At 39.2% G+C, this 22,340-nt stretch overlaps 2 protein-coding genes across 7 annotated transcripts; one reads left to right on the top strand and one right to left on the bottom strand.

Moving 5' to 3' along the window:
• Positions 1-555: 555 nt before the first annotated feature.
• Positions 556-11,040, top strand: LOC146369831 (retinal Mueller cells isomerohydrolase-like). 4 transcript variants are annotated; one of them, XM_084910335.1, is made up of 15 exons: positions 565-666; positions 784-895; positions 1,548-1,630; positions 3,654-3,804; positions 4,221-4,328; positions 5,231-5,372; positions 5,602-5,749; positions 6,186-6,267; positions 6,407-6,539; positions 6,817-6,959; positions 7,050-7,179; positions 8,495-8,609; positions 8,747-8,841; positions 8,947-9,058; positions 9,724-10,000. In XM_084910335.1, the coding sequence occupies exons 4-15, from the start codon at positions 3,692-3,694 to the stop codon at positions 9,867-9,869; spliced, it is 1,467 nt and encodes a 488-aa protein (XP_084766461.1). In that variant the 5' UTR covers positions 565-666; positions 784-895; positions 1,548-1,630; positions 3,654-3,691; the 3' UTR covers positions 9,870-10,000. The 4 variants fall into 4 exon arrangements, with proteins under 4 accessions (XP_084766460.1, XP_084766461.1, XP_084766458.1 ...); XM_084910332.1 differs by lacking the exon at positions 784-895 and adding an exon at positions 10,953-11,040 and having other exon boundaries at positions 628-666; positions 9,724-9,890; XM_084910334.1 differs by lacking the exon at positions 784-895 and having other exon boundaries at positions 556-666; positions 7,050-7,143.
• Positions 10,089-18,751, bottom strand: LOC146369832 (putative methylcrotonoyl-CoA carboxylase beta chain, mitochondrial). Of its 3 annotated transcripts, none has more exons than XM_084910330.1 (12): positions 18,627-18,751; positions 16,896-17,060; positions 16,472-16,668; positions 16,141-16,319; positions 15,923-16,003; positions 15,402-15,580; positions 15,109-15,316; positions 14,903-14,994; positions 14,133-14,289; positions 13,874-13,996; positions 12,089-12,319; positions 10,089-11,977 (listed from the first exon to the last, which is right to left on the bottom strand). In XM_084910330.1, the coding sequence occupies exons 1-12, from the start codon at positions 18,653-18,655 to the stop codon at positions 11,891-11,893; spliced, it is 1,728 nt and encodes a 575-aa protein (XP_084766456.1). In that variant the 5' UTR covers positions 18,656-18,751; the 3' UTR covers positions 10,089-11,890. The 3 variants fall into 3 exon arrangements, with proteins under 3 accessions (XP_084766456.1, XP_084766455.1, XP_084766457.1); XM_084910329.1 differs by having other exon boundaries at positions 16,896-17,063; XM_084910331.1 differs by lacking the exon at positions 16,472-16,668 and having other exon boundaries at positions 16,141-16,276; positions 16,896-17,063.
• Positions 18,752-22,340: the final 3,589 nt, after the last annotated feature.

Raw genomic sequence — 22,340 nt, forward strand, 5'->3', positions numbered from 1 at the left:
TTGAATTCACTAAATCTGAATCACAAAATAAATGGTTGTTTTGTGTCTTAATGTTTGTCAGATTATGCAACTGAACGCGCTCCAGTAGACAGCAACACCACGATCGTGTGTGTGTGTGTTACTCTCCTTCCTCACTGAGTAGCTAATTAAAATAGTTTCTCAGCCTTTGTCAAAGCTATCTGGAACTAATTAGATAAGATTCTTTCTGCAAGCATATCCACCTTCAAACACACTGCTTTTAAAGGCCGAATTTGCTAGTTTGACCCACATCACTGGTGACTGTTTGTGTTCCCAGACCTTGTTTAGGTGGGCCGGAGAAAGTTCTGCAAAGAGCCGGGGGCCTGGCGTCTGAAAGGAGAGGACACAAAGCTGGCTTGTTCAGCTCTGGTTAAGACTTGGGGGGGAGGTGGAAGAGGTTTGGGAAGGGGTGCTGAAAAGGGGGAGTAAAAGGCATGAAGGGAAAATAGGCGAGGAGAGGAGGAGAAGAAGAGGACAGGGAGTGAGGAGGGATGGAAAAGGGGAGGGGAGAAGGAGAGGAGGGTGGATGGGGCACCGTTTCCATTGCTTACCACAGGAAATCTGTGCAGGGTTTAAATACAAGCCAGAGCCTCTTTTGTAAGCAGCTTGTGTGAAAGTGTGCGAAGAGCGTAGCAGCATGGTCAGCCGGTGAGTAATATCTTCTCTTTAGTTTCTCAGATGCATGGCAGTGAAGACAAACGCTTGAAAGGTTGAAAATGACTTTTCAAGGTTGGGTTTTGCTGGTTTTCCCCAACAACATAACAGAAAGCAGCTGGCAGACGTGCTTTGTTCTGCTCTGCTTGAAATGATCTGATGATGAGTCATCGGAGCAGATTTCAAACAGTTTACCTCGGGAGTTTCAACCTGAAATTTCACAGTAAGTCACCGGTGCTGTAGTAAAATACTCGATGGATCTTAGAAAAGCTCAGAAAAGCTGATGTATGTACTCTGAAGGAATCTTGGTCGAGTAACTGAGGAATTTCAGCCCTGCTTCTACCACACAAATGCAACAAAGCAAGGAACAGAAAAACAAAACTGTGAGAAAGATTGTTGATTTTAAAAGGAATAGAAAAATGTAAGAAAACACAAAAATAATAATACATGACAAAACAAGACCACTCAGAACCCCCAGAGGAGGCCCACTGTACTTCTGTGAAGTTTGAAGACAGCTGAGGAAATATAATGCAGTGTGACCTTGACTTTGACCTGATTTTCACAAAAAGTAAATCAGCTCGAGCTGTTGTTGGTATCTACCATCTGAGAAAATGTGGAAATGATATCTTGACAGCTATGGATGCTAGACTGCAAACAAACAGACAGACAAACAAACAAATGGAACCAATTACATACTCCCTCCCTTTGAGGGGAGGACAATGGGTAAAATATCCAACAAAAGACAAACGAACTGCCTGTTAACAAGACAAACAAGGAACAAGCAGTTGAGAAAACTTGTAGACATATTTCATTATTTCTGAACTCCTTTAAGAAATAAGTCCAAAAAAGAAAAACTTTTTGTATTTTGTTTGCAGCGTGGAGCATCCTGCTGCCAGCTACAAGAAGATCTTTGAGTCTGTGGAGGAGCTGAATGAACCCATACCAGCAGTTATCACTGGTAGGAATGAGCGACTGACAAAAAGCAAGTAGCAATGCATGGCTGTGTCGATGGCAGTGTGGCTTCAATCACTAACATTTATGGTTCCAAGACAGCGAATCACCCGAAATTTCCTCCAGTACCAGTATTACGTGAGATTTCTGATTTAGTGGTAATGAATAATCTGCAGTTAAATATGCTTTAGATATTGTGAGAGACTCATGGTCCTCTAAAGATTTATCATTACAGGTTGGGCAATTATGAACAAATCAAGGATCACATGTGGGAAATTAGAAATTCTTTATTTTGCTGAGGAACATTTAGTTGTGACAGATCTCCTGTCTCCATAAACTTGCTTCTATGATCTGATGACTATTATGAGTGGCAGAAGCAAAGAACAATGTGCCACACTCCTCTGTTATATGTTCACATTTGCAATGTGAAGTTGGCGGGTAATGGCAGGTATACAAGGGGGAGCCCATTTTTCTAAACTTAAAAGTATATTGGTTTGCTTTTATAACTTGCGCAACAACTTTCAGGTCATGTCACTGCATATGTTTACAATGATGGACTGTAGGAAAGGGGGAGGGGAAGGATCCAGGCCATGCACAGTATAAAAACTGGACATACAGCTACTGTCACAATGTCATCTGTTGATTTCTAAAGTGCAGTTTTGAAACTTCATGATTGGTGTTTTCATTGTCACCATCTTGAGCTAAAAAAAAATACAAAATTTAAGCAGGTGCAACAAACACGGGCAGGTGTGATTGCTCTCTCCCTAACAACTTGTCAATCACAAGTCATCAACAAATTGACATGCCATTCTGAAACATAGTATAACCAAGATTTACAAAATAGACTTCACTGTTCTTCATGAAATAAGTGACTGAGCCCATAAACTCAGGAAAGGGTTAACACAGGGGAATGCAGGAAGACTTTTCCCATAGACTGCTGTGGGACCTGAACACTTTCAGTAACCACAGCTATCCCCATCTGGTGGCCTTCAGATTGCATGCAGGGCTAAAGCATTTTACACTGGCTGTGTTTTCCTCACATGGAATCTACATTTATGGTTTTCTAACCCCTCTTACTCTTGAAAACTTCCACTGATGGTTGCATTGATATAACAACAAAATTTCATCACAAGCGTGCGGTTTCTCCTATTTTTTTATCATCTGAAATGTCAAATGGAAACATCTGCAAAAGGCATTTCTCCTATGACATCCACAAGTGCACTGCCTATTTCAAAGTCATAGTGAAACAATAAACACAAGTTAGCGGATTATATTAACGTAATCATCTAATATACACTAAAATAAATATGTACGGCATAGTAGCTTAACGCCTGAAAATACACTGGCCAGCATTATCACTACACTAGTGTGGTTTTCAAATTACGTATAGTTATTTGTTATACCTACAGTTAGTTACGTATTTAGTGTTTACTCAAATAAAACTCCTTTGGTGACCATTAGGTTACTCACAGGTAACGTACATTGAACATGACATGCGAAAGACACAAACATCGCTATCACAGAAGGATAATAAAATGATCATAATACTTAAGAAAATCAATAGAGTTAGGATTTATAATAACATTATTATGTAACATATACGAATAAATATAAATATGTATATATGTGGCATGTATATGTACTGCCTCATGGAGTGTAATGTTTTTTGATTGAACTAAATGTTGTGCATTGGTTAACATAAAGGCCACTGTGAAAGTAAATCTTTTGATGCAAGGAAAATAGAGAGAAGACATTAGTCTGACTTAGTCTGAGATATACTCAGCTTCAGGCCTGACCTGTTCACCCATCTACGTGTTACTGCCAGGATCAGTCTTGTGGATAAAAACACTGTAGTGTTATAAGTGACACTGGGGTGTAAGAAATGGGTAAAGTTTGATACTAACCACTTGGTGTGCATAGTGTGAAAACAGGTGTAGACAGAATCCTATAGTCTGAGTTTTTAGACAGCAGAATGTGGCATCATGTGGTCAGGATGTGCACGGCTTCATTTGATGGTTTTATCACTGTAGGTGTTATCCCGTCATGGCTGGGTGGAAGTCTTCTGAGGATGGGTCCAGGTCTCTTCGAGGTGGGAGATGAACATTTCCAGCACCTGTTTGATGGACAGGCTCTCATCCACAAGTTTGACCTGAAGAACGGTCAGGTGACTTATTACCGGAAGTAAGAAAACGGATTAATCTACAAAAGCAGAGCAAATTATTTTTATATTTCATATTTCAAGTTGCAGTATTCTGAGGAACTACCTTTTAAAAACGTACATGTTTCTAGCTGTACTGACATCAGGACGTTAAGGCATTTTCTCTTTAATCCACAAAAAAAAAAGAAGAAGAAGAAGAAAATCTGGTTCTCATATTCCCAGCAGCTCCAATCTCCAGTTGTGGGTTTTTACGACATCTGATTTTGGTTTGCAGTTCTTTGCAGCTGAGGAAAAGTGGGATGTTGCAAAGAAACGGGCAACGAATGAAGAAGGCTTTTTGTGTTTCAAAGATTTCAGTCACGTGTCACAATGAAAATTTTTAAAGTAATATGAGTGGGATTCAAAAACAGCTGGCATACTAGTTGATGTTTGTGCTCAGGTTTATTAGGACAGATGCTTATGTTCGGGCCATGACAGAGAACAGAGTTGTCATCACTGAGTTTGGCACGGCAGCCTACCCAGACCCCTGCAAAAACATCTTCTCAAGGTAATCCCAAACCCATGCCCTAAAATGCACACAAAAGGAACATTACACTGTACAAAAGCTGTCGAATTAAAACAAATAGCTCAATAAATAAATAACTTAATATGCAATTCAATTAAAAAACATTTTATTTATATGACTTAAATTATTGTGCTTCATTTAAACATCCTTTTCTCATTTGATTTTCCATTTAATCAATTGTCAATGTACGGTTATTTCTTTATTATTATTTTATTGATGTATTGCAAAAAAACAAGATAAGAAGATAAAACCTTTCATTTGGCGCGAAGCTGAGGCCAGGAGACTGTACTGGAAGCATCCAACATTCCTGTGGTTAGGAAGTGCACGATGTTGAAAGCGTTCAATCCCCGGAGAAACCTGTTGGGGTTTTTTTTTCAAGATCTATTTATAGATTTAAAAAAAAAAATTCTTAGTGTTTGTCATTTATGTTCCACATATCTCCTTTCAGTGTTCTTAAATTAACCGTGCTCATTCCCAGTGCTATATTTTTATTCTTGAACTTCATATAGTAGTTTTCACGAGTCATAGTTATGAATAACTATCAATATTCTAATAAATATCCATGTTATATTATAATGAGCCTTGGTGCATCATCTCAGCTCATACAGTGTAAACAATCCATTTAGCTCCCTCCTTGTAACTCAACCTTCATCAGAAACACGTAGTTTTACCAGTAGGTGGGTTGGGGTTCCCTAAATGACCATATTAAGGTATCCTCCCTCTTTGATGCTTTACAAATCCCAGGAGTAAAACAGTGTCAAACTTGAGCTTTTGGTTCACATACACTGATCTTATCATGTTGTGCCTGTGTTGTTGTATTATTACTATGGGTTTAGGGAAACGGTTGGTTTAATATAAAGTTTTCCTCGTGCTTGTAATTTCAGGTTCTTTACTTACTTCAGAGGCATTGAAGTGACTGATAACTGTTTAGTGAACGTCTACCCGATTGGTGAAGACTTCTACGCAGTCACTGAGACCAACTACATTACCAAGGTTGACCCTGATTCACTGGAGACATTAAAAAAGGTGGGAGCTGATTGGTTTAAATTTACAGTAAGCTAGAGCCATCGTCATTTTCTGGTAGCTTTATTAAAGCTATACCCTCCCCAAATATGCCAGAAGGAAGAGTTCTAGTTTTCAACATTGCTACATTTTCAGTTGCTTTATTATTCTTTCCTTGCAGCATCTATGACTGTTTCCGGTTGTGATTTTACATATTTAGCTTTCAACTTGAATGTCTTCCAATTTGCAATAGGTGGATCTTTGTAAGTACCTCTCAGTGAATGGGGTGACCGCCCACCCCCACACTGAACGAGATGGCACGCTCTACAACATTGGTAACTGCTTTGGCAAGAACATGAGTCTGGCTTATAACATTGTTAAGATCCCACCTGTTCCGAAAGGTGAGTTTATTATACACAATACTCTCAATGACTATCAATGGATATGTTTTAATTGATTATAATTTTATTATTATTATTATTATTATTATGTTTATTGATGTTTATTGACCTTTAAATTATATAGTAAATTTTTATCTTATAGAGATTTGGGTTTGAGAGGAGTATCATGCCTGAATTTTCCAGATAAGCTTTTAAGCACTGACTGTTTGTTACTGCGATGATAGACTGTCAAAAAAAAAGAAGAATATGATAGATAAAAAGGGAGCGAACAGGATAGAAGAAAACGGTGGATAACAAAAAAAAAGAAGAAAAGAAAATGAGACAAAGATTTTAAAAAAGAAAAAGGTTTAAAAGAAAAGTTGAAGCAAGCAGAATGCAGAGAATTAAAATAAAATTGTCAGGAACAATGTATATGTTTGTATCTCTGTGATTCCAGATAAATCAGACCCCATAGAGAAGTCCCAAGTGTTGGTCCAGCTGCCAAGCAGTGAGAGGCTTAAACCCTCCTACATACACAGGTACAGAGTTATCTCATACATGTACACAAAGCCTGTTTTTTGTTTTTGTTCCTTTCTCTTTGTATTTGACGTTTTACCATTAAGATGAACTGTGCTTTGGCTCTGAGTGTCTTTCACTGTTTTGCTTATCTGTCTCCAGCTTTGGTATGACAGACAACTATTTTGTATTCGTGGAGCAGCCGGTGAAGATCAACCTGCTCAAGTTCTTGTCAGCTTGGAGCTTCAGAGGAGCCACATACATGGACTGCTTTGAGCCCAACGCCAGCATGGGGGTAGGCAGGGCACAGGCATTAAAGAAGGCCCCTGGAATCCAGTCTGTTCTTGAATGCTGGAGTTACAAACACCTGCAATATCTGAATATAAATTATATTAGATCTTTTGGACTCTTTTGCATTAATTTCACTAAAAGCCACACAGCTGTACTATTTACTAAAGTCACCTGCTTGCTCCAAGTTTCTAAGCCTTCTCCTGGGAAAAAGTTAATTGATTGGTCATGTGTGTCTGCTTGGTATCATCTGGTCAGTGAGTATGTGTGTTTGTGTGCTGCAGACATGGTTCCACTTGGCCAGTAAAGAGCCAGCGGGTTATCTGAGTAGTCACAAGTTCAGAACATCAGCATTCAACCTCTTTCACCATATTAACGCCTATGAAGACGAAGGATTCATCGTTGTCGATCTCTGCACATGGAAAGGGTAAGTGTAAAGCTGTGTGTCTGTGCAAGTGTCTTACATGCAATTATGTGACATCTCTCTCACTCTCTCTGTGTCTGTGTTTCTTTACAGTCATGAATTTGTGTATAACTACCTGTACCTGGCTAATGTGAAAGAGGAGTGGGAGGAGGTGAAGAAAGCAGCTGCACGAGCTCCACAGCCTGAGGTCAGACGATATGTCCTTCCACTGGATATTCACAGAGTGAGTCTACACACAGAGGCCATCAGTTATATGTTCAATCATTAATAGTGATCATTTAGCACTGTAACAGGATCCATCATACTGATTAGGCAGGCCACATTTCCTAAAATGCAGAAGAAAATTCTTTATAACAACAGTATTAGGTATTGTAGCAGCTAGATAGTGTAGTGGTAAGACTACAAACCTTTAGAGCAGGAGTCGCAAGCTCAATTCCAGTAAGGGTCCTGGCTTTTTCTGCAAAAACCTGACTTGTTGCTTGCAAATTCCACATAAGTACAGGATACTTGCACCTTTGTCGTGGGTCTTACAGTGTCATTGTTTCCTCCAAACGCTGGCCTGCAAATTGCATATAATTACAGGGTACTTACACCTAATACACAGGTCGTATTATAAAGTGTTACCAGTTTTTTAATCTAATATGTCATAGGATTGATCAGAAACATTGTAAATGACAAATAGTGATTAATGGACTCATGGAATCGTTTCTTCATATCAGTTTTAATTGGTCAGCTCACAGCCTCTAAAGCAAATTTTTGCTACTACAGTATAAGTGGAAAAGGTGTTGTCACTGTTATTTATGTGTACCTGTTTATCTGAATATAGGTCAAGTTAAATTAAATCTACTTATATTAGATACAATATTATATTATTATTATTATTATTATATTATATCATAGTATAATTGGGAATAACAATCATTAGCATCTCTGTGTAACCTAAAATGTACTTAAAAACTTAATAATGTATTTAAATACCTTTTGTTTCACCTGCTGAACTCTTCATCAAAACTGTGAGAGCGGTATTAGACATTCATGAATCAGAAAATAATGAAATAATGGGATCTGTTTTGAAAGGCTAAAACTTGCTTTGGGGCAAATTTTATCTTTGTATTTTCAGCATTTTGTTGTGTTGCAGTTTGAGATATTTACCTTTAAAAGTGCTATATAAATAGATTTGTATTTTTACTTTGTATTTCTTTTATTAGATCCTTACTGTAATGGTTCCCATAGAGCTGGATTTACAACATTGGACTAACTGACCAATTAGTTAGCTTGTTTGTCCTATCAGGAAGTAACAAAATAACCCAAATAAAAATCTAGTTGTAATATTACATACAAGATCTGAGATCTGAGAAAATTGTGCAGCATCACAAATAATTTTAATTTGTGACAACAAAATGTTCTGTTGTTCCATATTTATTCAACCCTAAAAAAAAAACTGCATGAAGCCAAAACATTTACTGTAACCTAGGAATGATATCTCTTTATCTTTAAGCTCCATGGTATTCTGTACACAACTTTGTGTGTGTTTTCAGGAGGATCAGGGGAAGAATCTGGTATCTCTGTCGTACACTACAGCGACCGCCGTTCTTCGCATTGACGGTACTATCTGGCTCGAACCTGAAGTGCTGTTTTCTGGACCAAGACAGGGTATCACATATACACTAGTTTACATGTTCTCTGTATATTCAAATATGTGTATCCTGAAGGGTACATAATACACTGATTGTTATAACATATTAAATATGTGCTCATATTCATTTATTTTCTCTGTGTCACTCTCTCAGCTTTTGAGTTTCCACAGATCAACTATTCAAAGTGTTGTGGGAAGAAGTACTCCTTCGCCTATGGCCTGGGACTCAACCACTTCATTCCTGACAGGGTAAGAAGGGTTTTCATTGAACACATCAGGAGACGAGGGCAGTTGCAGGGCCCATGACGTTAGCTAACTCCACAAGACATTAAAAGCAACTGGTTGCTGCTTTAGATCGTCAAGCTGAATGTGCAGACCAAAGAGACCTGGGTGTGGCAGGAGGAGGACAGTTACCCATCAGAGCCACTGTTTGTGCCGTCACCTGGAGCTACAGAGGAGGATGATGGTAGGACACATTCTCACATCTTAGCCCACAGAATTACACACTTACACTAGTCTTCAGTGTGTTTGTGGCTTTCAGACCATATTGAATCAAGCTTGAAATTCATTTATTAAATTATTGTCTTTTTTATTAGATGCTTATCATTTTTGTTGTTATTATATTAAGTAAAAAAACAAAAACAAACAAGGATAATCTAGAATATGCTCAATGGGTAAAGTGACCACCTCCATGTTTTTATATACAGTCTATGATCCAAAGGCGCATTATTTTCTATGTCCAGTAAGTGGAACTCCTGTAAATGCTTTAAGTTTTCATGGAAAATTAGTTGAGTAAGGCTACATTTTAAGCTACACTGCAGTCATTCACACATTGGCAAGTGTTTGATATACAAGTCGATTTTGTGTAATGTATGTTTCAAACCAAAGTTTTTTTTATTAGCGCTACATAAATCTCTGCCTAGCACAGATGACACAACCTAAATATGGGATGCAAACTTATCCTTTCTTTCATTCATTCAGCATCAAACATACATATTTTATAATCTTTACACACCCAAACTCTAACTGTAGACACATTACGCTCATTTGAAACAACTTTTTTGCGTTTTTCCTTATGAACGTTTGCTGTAGAACACACAAGCAGTTGCCTCCCGTGTCTGGGTTTTACAGGTGTGTTGCTGAGCATTGTGGTAAAGCCAGGTGCGCAGAGACCAGGTTCCCTCCTGGTGCTGGATGCCAGAAACCTGACAGAGCTCGCCAGGGCAGAGGTCAACACTATCATCCCCATCACCCTGCATGGGACTTACAAGCCATGAAGCTGCGTTTCTTCCAAACAGGTGCTTCATGAAATGCACCAGTCTGGCTCTTTTCTCCCACCATAGACGAGTTTTCTTATGGAAATGAAACCCCATCATTGCTTTACAATGCTGCTAAAAAAAAATCTTCAGCAGTCTGTCATGTTACCTGGCCACACAATGCATGTTGGTTCTATTTTTCCTGTAGCTGTAGCTGGTGGTGAGAAGAAGCCCAGCGAAGCATTACATCAACCACATTTACTGCATAATCAGTTTATGTTTATGTAATTGTTGTTGTAAAGCCACAAATGTACACAGACGGTATTTTTGCTACAGGTATTTGAAACAATTTTGGTCAAATACAAAAACTGCTAATGTGTATTTGTTTTGACAACACATGTTGTAAAAATAAATCTGTGCATACATTCATCACTCATCACAAAATTGAGGCAACGTTTGGGAATGTGAGTTATAAAAACATGTAATCCTACCAATCCAGTAAAATCATATGATGAGCAGGATATGGGTCTGGCCACGTACTAAAACAACCCCACAAATGTGTCAATCCAAAACTGAGATTAACATGATATTAGAAAAGAGTTATATATTGGTGCATTCATGTCATTTGGATTAAGCACCATTGCTTGTTGCGTATGGACTTTTGATATCACTTTAAATTTGACTCTTCATTGCATTCAAACTTCAGATTTCAACATCTTTTTAGAAAATCAACAGCATGTTATAATACCAGATGAATAGTTGTGGATTAACTGTACTTTATACATATATGTTCCTAAACTTGTTTCTGTGTACACACTGTGGTTGTTACAACTTAGTTTGGCACCAAATACAGTAAATATGAAGTATAATCAAACTTCCACAGTGCTTTGTGAAAGCTAGCTGTTTATCGTTGACCTTCATGTATATGCAGCACTGTTTATAAGCCAATTATATTGTTGACTTTAGAAGAAAAAATGTACATGCAAATAAAAGCAGTGCTATGTTTCTACGATTGGAAATAAAGCTGGCTGCAGGTCCACAGCTTGCACAAGCAGGAGGTCAAATGTTGGGTTATTAAACTAAAGCAGATCTCTGTTTATTCAGCAGCGTACCACCCTGGCATCAGCACTCCCACTGACCAACGACATGTACGTGTCTTCTCTTCTCATATTACATGTAGTTTTTAGTTGATATAAGATGATGTTTTTAAATTTTATGTGAATGTGTAATTTCACTTTTTGGTTAATAATAAAAAAAAAAAAAAAAACGTGTTCTGTGTTCTTCCTCAAAACATTACAATCAAATGACTACACAAAATGTTAAAATTCATGATAATTACACTAAAAAAAACTGTACTACAATAATTACATTATAATTTTTTTTTTCTAAACTGGGTTTCTTTTGGAACAAACTGACACAAATAGAGTACACGTTTCTAGTCAACTGTTTTTTTTTTTTAGGAAGAAACTAATTTTAAACCAAAATGCAGGCTGCACTGATCCAACTTTTCCAGTTCTGATCCAATGCAGATACGTAGCTTAAGTACCAAAGTGATGCTCATGTTACATTAATAAGCATTAATCCTCACTGTGAGAAAGAAACTGGAAATCATTCTTTTACGTGTAAGGCTACAGGTAAAAGGAGCCAATGCACTGCTGTTCATGCTTTGTGTTGTAAAGAACAAACAACTGAACTGATTGAATCGCTTATAGATCAATTCGCTGTCAGGCATTCTGAGTGAGGAATGATCCACCACTAGGCTGCTGTGTGTAAACATCCCAGAGAAATATTTTGTTCTGCAACTTGGTCTGCAAGTGCTGACAATCAAAACCTGATGAGGAACTGTGCAGGATTTTTTAAATCCCTCTCTCCAGAGTGGTTTGACCTAGCGCCTACATTTACAGTACACAGGATTGATTACATATTTGTTGTGGAGACCTCAACAAATTTACAGAGAAGCTTCTTCCATTACAAGTGAAAACGGGATTGTTGTGAGTCCAACAGGAGCAGTTAAATCTGATGTTTGACGGGGACAGAAGCCTCTACATACGCAGAGGTATCGATTGCAGAGTCTCTGTAGACAGCTGATACCGCTGCTGTTTGATGATGTCCAAAACGTCTCTAAGAACCTGAAACCAAAAAGCAATAAGTACAACAACAACAAAAAAGAAGCGTTCTTAAATGTGCTCTCGAATGTTCCCAAAGACACAGATAATCGCTTAAAAATGGGTCATTTTTACCTTCCGGGTGTTCTGCGGCAGAATGACTCCATCATCCCACATCCTGCTGGAGGAGAAGAAAGCTGAACTCTCTTCCACCAACATCCTGTTTAGTTCCTCTTCCTGCTTCTTCTGCTCTTCTTCTTGCTCACCATCAAGGGGAAGCAGAGAGCCAATGTGACCCGGAGGGGCAATAGAAACTTTGGCATTGGGCCACAGGAACAAGAAATTAGGATCAAATGCTCGGCCACACTGGTGAGGAACGAAGAAGGAATTATTACTGTAAGCCACATTCTACAAGATTACAATGAATCGGTAAGAATTATCATTATGTGCAATTTCTGGTTTTTTTTAATGCATATCTTCTACTGGTGCAACGGATCAAAAGTCTCACGGTTCGGATCGGATCACGTTTTTTTCGTCACGGATCGGATCAATTTTCGGATCAGCAGAAAAAAAGAAGACGACAAAAATTTAACTCGCCATTTACTTATTTAAGTATTTTTTGCCTATTAAAAAACATTCAACTCAAAACTCATTCCACGCAATTATATAAAAACAAATTAAGATGCAATATAGGGAAGTACAGGGCTTTCTATCTCCCACTCCGCTGTGATATAATGAGCGGTCACGGTCACGTGGCTTTCCGTTGCCCTGGAGGTCCAACCATTTGTAGTTGGGCAACAGAAGATGCCTGGGACAGTTCAGCCATAACTTTGAACTTTTCCTGCTCATACATGCTTGGAGCGATCTTGTCACTGAAGTGGATGCGCGACGGGATATCATAGCGTGGCTCAAGCACGTTCATCAGAGTTTAAACTAGTGCTGTCAGAGTAAATCTCGTTAAAATTATGTTAATGCTATAACTGCATTAACGCGGCAAATCTCTGTTAACTAGTTACCGCGGATCGCCCCGTGCGTGGGGCTGCACGGCGTCAATGCGTCAACTAACGCGTTGACTAGTTTAAAATCCTTGTTTTGCACAACGGAATACGGCCTCCCATCTGCAGCTAAATACGAATCACGTGCGTGCCGAACCGTGGAGTGGGATCGGTTCGGATTACGGATCAACCGTGATCCGTTGCACCACTAATATCTTCTCTAAACTCTCTGCGGTAGAGACTTGAGGCTGTCTTGTGTCTTTAAGCAGTCTTAAGGAATAGTTGAAGGACATTCAAATCTTTTTGGAAGTTGGCTGCCTTTTATTCTGTTCACTGTCAAGATGATCCTGCACGGCTTTAGTCATGTTGCGGTCAGAGCTCCTGGCAGGTCAGTCCATGACATGACTGATAGTGTTTCATTGCTTGCTTTCCTATCCAGAAATGCTTTTACTGTAATGGCAGCATGTTTGGGATCATTGTTATCCCTAACATCACTTCCGGATATGTATTCTCAAACTATGACATTTGTTTATCTTCTAGTTTTTTTCCAGGCATGTCACTTATTTTGTCCTTCACTTTAGATTTTTTTTTAAGAACACACCTCACGCCAAGCTTACATATTCCAAGTTTTTGTTTAAAAGTTCTTTAGGAAGCACCTCCCTGTAAAAATACTATTTTATGCCTGTGAAACTGTGTCACTTTTGTTTTTGCAGAGGCGACCAGAAACCCACTGGCACATTAAAAATGGACTCTTTGCCAGGTTGTCTGTTATATGGGGACACAACACTGGTTCATCCCTTAATTTAGGTGCCTTTTATATCACGTTTGATTCATCGATCAGTGTTACATGGCTTAACAAACAGAAAAATGATCTGAAAATGGTCATGTACAAACTTTAGACTGAAAAATAAATTGATTCGCTCACCATAGCATAGCTGTCTGCACCATGGCAACCACCAATCACCACAGTGATCTTGGGGACAGAGGCGGATGCTACTGCTGACATCATTGAACCCTGAGCTTTTAGATGGTTACTGTTCATCTCTGCCTGGGAGACACACATGAATAAATGGTACTTGGGATGGTTTTTTTACACTTACTGGGGACTCAAAGTGATTCTAAACTCTTCCAAACTTGAGTCCCTGTGCATTTGTTTTTAGTGAGAATGAAGTGAGAGTGAATACCTGTTTTGTGGACAGTGTCAGTGCTGCAGTGGGTGCCGTGTTCTGGAGGAAGAGGAGTGGGACGTCTCTCTGGTTGCACAACTGGATAAAATGGCTTCCTTTCAGTGTGGCCTCATATGACAGCTGTCCATCATTCGCTAAAATTCCAACTAGGTGACTAACGCAGTGAACACAAAGAAAGAATTACCTTAAGTTTAGGTGAAGTATTACTTATGGTATTCATTATCAGCCACATGTAACAGGTGTAACATCATATTTTAAAGTGAAACCAAAATCATATTAGCAAAGCTACTAGATGAAAGCTCAGGTTTCAGGCTATTGTAAACGCTTTTAAAAGAAAATGTTTCTACTGTTTCAGTTTGATGTCAGTGTGAGCCAATTTCCCTAATCTGGCCCTCTCTAGCGCACAACTCTGGCTATAACATACACAACAAATCAATCCACCTACTGTTTAAAATTTCTGCACACAAGGGGCAGCCAATCAGAGGAAAGCTGGTTTAAAGGGAAGAGAAAGGAACGGCAAGTGCTTGTTTCAGGCAGAGGGTGAAATGAGAAGCTCCATCATGGCCCGTATGGGATAAATAAGGATTATTTTAGATAATCATGCAGAGCTACTCTAGTCGAGTCCAAGAATAAAAAGCAGGACTGCAGTAAATGTAAATCGTGTCCTCAGTATTACAAAAAACATTAGGAACACAATGTCAACTATCAGAGTTTATGTGCTAGAAGAAGACTTCAGTGAGCGTATTGGTTGTGTTTATATCTTTTACCCATGTATCTTTGCAAAGCCAGTGACGAGTGAGGTTCCATAGCGAGCTTTAAATTCCAGAAAGCGGCTCCCATCTACCAGTCGACTGACTACCTGGGCAGAACAACAGAAACAACCAACTAAAGGTCACTGAGCCGCAACTCAGCATAAGAGTAACAAACTCATCAGACTAGAGCACTTTGTGCATTTGTGTCCGTCACATTGTACCATCTTAACATCCAGGCTGTAGTTGTAACTCTTAGGGGCGAGTCCTAAAAGCTCTTCCAGACTGTGCAGTGGCTCCTCCTCTGCGTTCCTCTTCTTTGTCTCCTCCTCTTCCTCAGGCAGCAGGAAGTTGAGGGTTGATATAATGTTTCTAGTGTAATCAAAAGCCTCCTTCTCCTCCCACGCAAAGTGATCCACGCAGCCACTCACTCTGGAACAAGATGGTAACTTGATACATGATGATATGAACTAATTCTTCTGTTACTATTCAGGACTGATTAGATTTACACACATACTCAGCATGGAGCCTGGCCCCTCCCAGGTCCTCTGGTGTCACCTCCTCTCCAGTAGCAGCTTTCACAAGTGGCGGTCCACCCAGGAATATGGTTCCTATTCTGTGCACCATCACAGCTTCCTCCGCCATAGTGGGCATGTAAGCTCCACCCGCCGTGCATGACCCGCACACAACAGCTACCTTTAGGATGATCAATTTTCATATCAGAACTGCAATTTGAAATAGTGAAAAAACCAAAAGCAAAAACAAAGAAAAACAATGAGAACTTAACAATGGTAACTTGTTCTCTCTTCATTTTTAGACTGAAAAATTCTCTGCCTGTGGAGATTAATTATGCCAAAATTTTAAATAGAATCACGGTCTTCAGATTATGGTCTCCCTGGAGGAGCACAACAGTTCACAAATTATGAGAATGTTTTAGAAAACAAGTGTGTGCATATGAAACATTTTAAAGGCAAAGTGTAGCTTATAAACAGGAATGATAATCTATGTAAAGACCAAAGCCTTCTAACTCATCCTTACCTGGGGGATCTTCATGGCAGACATGATGGCTTCATTGTAAAACGTCCTTCCTCCATGATTCTTATCAGGAAAAATCTCTGACTGGACATTTATACACAGATGAGGAATAAGAAGCGGAAACAGCAGTCAGTATAAATTTCACTAGCATTCACTTACTCTAAAGGTAGAACCCTTACGCATATTAAATCGGAGATGTGCTTATGTGTGCGTGTGCTAACCTGCAGCGGCAGGAACGCTCCACCGGAGTCGACCAGGTATACGCAAGGCAAACGATTTTTGATTGCTATTTCCTGCGCTCGGAGATTCTTCTTTACCGTGATAGGATACGATGTGCCTCCTTTCACCGTAGCGTCACTGGCAACAAACACACACCACAGGCCATTGATCCTGCCGATGCCTGAATGATGTTTGTACAGACGAATAAAAAAAATGCATAAAGTGTCACACTCGGATCCCAGAAGATGTGGAGTAAACAGAAGACAATCTGAAATAAAGAAATTAAATGAGGGTATTTAGCTGCGGTCACACTAATCTGTAGTCGTTTCTGACCAGTCATACTGCCAGCTGAAGGTATGTCCCCGTACGGAAGACCCAAACCAGCAAATAGTGACAGCTCCAGAAAGTCCTCGTCATCCAATAGGAGGCGAAGCCTGTCTCTGACCAGCAACTTCCTGTTTCTCTGAGTGTGTCTGGCTATGGCCCTCTCCCCTCCCCCTTCCATCACCTTCTCACTAAACTCTGTGTACCTAATAAATGGAGATAACCAGGGATAATGAATGAATGACAACAAGTGCAGATCTGGCAACACACTGTCACACACAAAGAAGCAGGGAATTTATTTTGAGATTAAAAAAATAAATAAACAAAAATCCACTTAATAAATCTAAAATAGTTGATTAGAAACACCAAATTGCAACAAAGCACATACTAATACACTAGGAAATGTGAGAGCAAATGTGTGAGCAAAACCTACTTCTTACACCAGGCGTTGCTATTTCTGAGGTTTGCTTCATAAATGTGTTTGTGGATGGGCAGAAGGGGCAGGTCCAGCACAGGGAAGGCACTCGGCAGGGCTCTCCTCTTCCCTGCAACAGAGCTCATACCGCAGACTGAACGCTGCCAGTACCGCTCAACAAACCTGCTAAATAAGAATCAGGGAAAAAATATTTAAAGACTTATTTGCAACATGACAACAAAAGAAGAGAGAACTGCAAAAAAAGATTATGAAAATCTGGAGAGTAAATTATTGTCCAACAGTACACTGAAGAGTTCAAATTACTGTTTTAATTCCAGGATTTTGTATGCAGTAGTGCAGGGGTAGCCAACTCCAGGCCTCAAGGGTTGAAGTCCTGCAGGTTTTAGATATGACCCTGGGTCAGCACACCTGAATCAAATGATTAGATCATTACCAGGCCCCTGGAAAACCTCAAGAAATGTTTAGGAGGTAATTTAGCCATTTAAATCAGCTGTGATGGATCAAGGACACATCTAAAACCTGCAGGACACTGGCTCTCGAGGCCTGGAGTTGGACACCCCTGCAGTAGTGTTTAGGGGTTTTTTGCTCCTGGAGGGGGCAAAGCTGTAATGGGTTCTCCCTCATTTGGTTACATCAGCTTAGATTTGCTGATTCTAGTTCTTGTTTTGTCAATTGTTGTTAGTTTAAAAAAAATCATCAGGAAAAAAAAGAGGGAAGAATGTTGAAATTTCTATTTCTAAGTTTCTAGGCGTATGAACGAGGACTTTTCCATTAATTAGCTTCTATATAGGTTCTATGAAATAATGTCTTTATATACACCGGGGTCTCTAACTGAAATCAACTGTGGGCCACTGCTGGCACTGTCATCTCATTGGAGGGCCAAAAAACAAACAAGAAAATACCAAGAAATATTTCCAAAAATGTATTGTTTTGTTTGTTTTTTAAAATTTCAAATGTTGTATAACAAGACAAAACTGCCAAAATGAATGCCAATATTTTCTTCTTGCTCTTAACTAACTGAAGCCTTTCATTGAACTACCAAATAAACAAATTAGTGCTCTCTTCCTGGCCAGACACATGGCAGCACTTCTGCTATAACTTTCTTTGTATTTAACAAAATAAAAATGCAGACATAAGTGTGCACATTAGTTTTTGACTGCTACTTAAATTGTTTTCTTTACAAATAACTCTCACTGAACTAACACAGCCAATCCCTCAACATGTTTGTACTTCCTGCTCATTAAATAATTTGTTGCTTTTTAAAGAACTTATTTTAACATTTCAGTCAACAACAAACAAATCCTCCCTAACAAAACAAAAAGTAACTTCAAGGGCCAAATTGCATATTTCTTCACGTCAACATACAGGCCGCAAGTTTGAGCCCCCTAATTTACACTGAAACCTGACGTCAGCCAGGTTTTCTATTGAATCCTTTGCTAGGGACGATGATTGGCCCATGCGTTAGCATGTATATGATTGGCTGCTTTGGAACTTTTGCCCCCCAATGCAAAAAAGAAATAAAATAAGTCTGTAATATTTACGAGCTTGAACAAATTTGATTAAACAGCAAAGTGTTGCTGAAGCGTTAACCTCTATGTGCCAACAGTTGTGTTTTTGTTTTGTTTTTTATCAGAAATTAACGCACCACCAGAGCTCAGCAGTTGCAAAGTGTGCCAAAGGTCAGTCTGCTGATAAATGACAGTTAGGGGACATATAAACACCTCTTACCTTGCAGTGTAGCGGTGCATATCTGTCATACAAATAAATTCCAGATTATTTAATTGTTCGTAAGTGCATTGCCAATCAGAACCAAACAGAAACTCAATCCCCCTCCAGATGCTTCTTCTTCTTCTTCCTCGCGGTATACTGTAGGGTGGCGCAATTCCGCCACCAACTGCTACGGAGTTTGGATTAGACGGTAATGCTGTTACTTCCACTCCAATATAATTTGGAGGCAAATAAAATTTACCTACTCTACTCTCTTCCGTTCATTTCAAAGCTTTAGTTTCTTATTATTTTGCAGGTGTAAAAAATATCATGCGGTATTATTAAAAACTCACCCAGCAGCTCCCATAATTACTACTTTTACTATAAGTGTAATTTGTGCCTTTATGCTACTGAATTAGGTTTATGACTAGACATGGGCAATTTGTTTTGCCTCTTGCCTTAGCAATGTTTCATGTATTGTGCAGTGTCAATAAAACATTTCATATTTGATCATTTGTTGCTTTTGGTGGTCTTAAATTACTGCAGTATTTGAGCAAAGAAACAGGGACGCAGTGGAGCCTATCTCAGCTTCCAAAGCTGAGAAGCAGAGTACAACTGGGACAAGTCCCCAGGCTATTACAGGGCTAGCATAGAAACAGACAACCATTCATACTCACATTCACTCCTATGGGCCTATGTACCTGGAGAGAACCCACGCAAGAAACTTGAGAAACACACAGGACTTAGAGAAGATGTGGAGGGTGAAGGCGATAGTGATCCCCGTGGTAAATGGAGCACTCAGGAGGGACCCCCAAACTGGGAGCTTGAAGGATAAACAAAGACCCCCTGCAGGGCAAGCAGGGATTTAAAAAGCATCAAAGGATATCATTGTTTAAAGGTATCAGGCAGGAGAAGGGTACAAAAAAATTCCACAGCATTGGATATACTGTGGAACCCAGTGGAGAAAACATGGGACGAAAAACCTGGATGCCCCCCAAAACTGATTAAAAGCCAAGATGAATACTGGTCAGTGAGGCTGCCAGGGGACTCGCCATGCACTAGTTGTGTATTACACGTGGCAACAATGTCATGTATTTCCATATGTAATTATGTGATAGGGTTGCAGGACAGAAGTGTTTTCTGACAAAAATACACCCTAAAAAACATTTTTTGTTGTTCAATTCAATTTTATTTATATAGCGCCAAATCACAACAAAAGTCGCCTCAAGGCGCTTCATAGATACAGAGAAAAACCCAACAATCATATGACCCCCTATGAGCAAGCACTTTGGCGACAGTGGGAAGGAAAAACTCCCTTTTAACAGGAAGAAACCTCCGGCAGAACCAGGCTCAGGGAGGGGCGGCCATCTGCTGCGACCGGTTGGGGTGAGAGAAGGAAGACAGGATAAAAGACATGCTGTGGAAGAGAGACAGAGGTTAATAACAGATATGATTCAATGCAGAGAGGTCTATTAATACATAGTGAGTGAGAAAGGTGACTGGAAAGGAAAAACTCAATGCATCATGGGAATCCCCCGGCAGCCTACGTCTATTGCAGCATAACTAAGGGAGGATTCAGGGTCACCTGGTCCAGCCCTAACTATATGCTTTAGCAAAAAGGAAAGTTTTAAGCCTAATCTTAAAAGTAGAGATAGTTTCTGTCTCCCGAATCCAAACTGGAAGCTGGTTCCACAGAAGAGGGGCCTGAAAACTGAAGGCTCTGCCTCCCATTCTACTTTTAAATACTCTAGGAACAACAAGTAGGCCTGCAGAGCGAGAGCGAAGTGCTCTAATAGGGTGATATGGTACTACAAGGTCATTAAGATAAGATGGGGCCTGATTATTTAAGACCTTGTATGTGAGGAGCAGGATTTTGAATTCAATTCTGGATTTAACAGGAAGCCAATGAAGGGAAGCCAAAACAGGAGAAATATGCTCTCTCCTTCTAGTCCCTGTCAGTACTCTTGCTGCAGCATTTTGGATTAGCTGAAGGCTTTTCAGTGAGTTTTTTGGACATCCTGATAATAATGAATTACAGTAGTCCAGCCTGGAAGTAATAAATGCATGAACTAGTTTTTCAGCGTCACTCTGAGACAGGATATTTCTAATTTTAGAGATGTTGCGCAAATGGAAGAAAGCAGTCTTACATATTTGTTTAATATGTGCGTTGAAGGACATGTCCTGGTCAAAAATGACTCCAAGGTTCCTCACAGCGTTACTGGAGGCCAAGGTAATGCCATCCAGAGTATGAATCTGGTTAGATACCATATTTCTAAGATTTTCAGGGCCGAGTACAATAACCTCAGTTTTATCTGAATTAAGAAGCAGAAAGTTAGCGGCCATCCAGGTCTTTATGTCTTTAAGACATTCCTGCAGTTTAACTAATTGGTGTGTGTTATCTGGCTTCATGGACAGATAGAGCTGGGTGTCATCTGCATAGCAGTGAAAATGTATGCTATGTCTTCTAATGATGCTGCCTAAGGGAAGCATGTATAATGTAAACAGAATTGGTCCTAGCACTGAACCCTGTGGAACTCCATAATTAACCTCAGTGTGTGAAGAGGACTCTCCATTTACATGCACAAATTGGAGTCTATTAGATAGATATGATACAAACCACTGCAGTGCAGTACCTGTAATACCTACAGCATGTTCTAATCGCTCTAATAGGATATTATGGTCGACAGTATCGAACGCTGCACTGAGGTCTAGCAGGACAAGCACAGAGATGAGTCCACTGTCAGAGGCCATAAGAAGATCATTTGTAACCTTCACTAAAGCTGTTTCTGTGCTGTGATGAGCTCTGAAACCTGACTGAAACTCTTCAAATAAACCATTCCTCTGCAGATGATCTGTTAGCTGTTTGACAACTACTCTTTCAAGGATTAAAATTATTATTATTAAAATTATTATTTTCTCCTAACACATTTGTTCATCAGTTGAATTATTACAGGTCACATTAAAGTGGGAAAACTTTTGAATCATTGTGATCACATTTTTTAACATTGCAAAAATGATGCATTTAAACAGGGTTGTGTAGACTTTTTTTTTATATCCACTGTATCCGTGTAAGCAATATAATTATAAGGAGGCCTCATGCTGAGGTCAGTAATTTTTAGTTTTCACTGGCCTTTAGTTCTTGCCAAGCTCTGTGGTGCAGTTTGTCCTGCTGCGGTATTAATCTTCTACAGAAAGATTCAAGCCAGCAGTTTAAACTTAATGCCTACGTAATACAAAGTTTTCCGCTGGAAACGTGAGTTACTATCAAATTTAACAGCAAATAAATATGATAAATCAAGTTGATTTATGGCAACAAAACTTGCAACTATGTAGACAGGAATGGAGCAGAATTAAAAACATTTATTTTTAATTTTAAACTTAGTATTTAAATTATTCAACCTTTTGGATTATTTCCAGGTTCAACTTGCAAAAATGTACAATATTTATTTATTAATTATATATAAATCAAGGTCTGTAATAATTCATCTTGGCCGCTAGAGGGAACCACTAAATCATTATTAAAGAAACTGTAAACGGATTATATTTAAAGCGTTTTTAATGCTCTAGGTCATCAGAAATACTTTTCTGATACTTTTCAACACTTTTCAAATAAATATTTTGCCTCGTACGAACTTTTAATATACGCGCTGATGTCAAAATAGTAAAACAATAGAAAAATAAAGCTATCCAAACACGTAGCTTTAAACATGACTTTTTGAAATAAAAGGAACTATA

Source organism: Perissodus microlepis, chromosome 17, assembly GCF_051167445.1.
Source record: "Perissodus microlepis isolate ML-2025 ecotype Zambia chromosome 17, ASM5116744v1, whole genome shotgun sequence".
Taxonomy (NCBI): Eukaryota; Metazoa; Chordata; class Actinopteri; order Cichliformes; family Cichlidae; genus Perissodus; species Perissodus microlepis.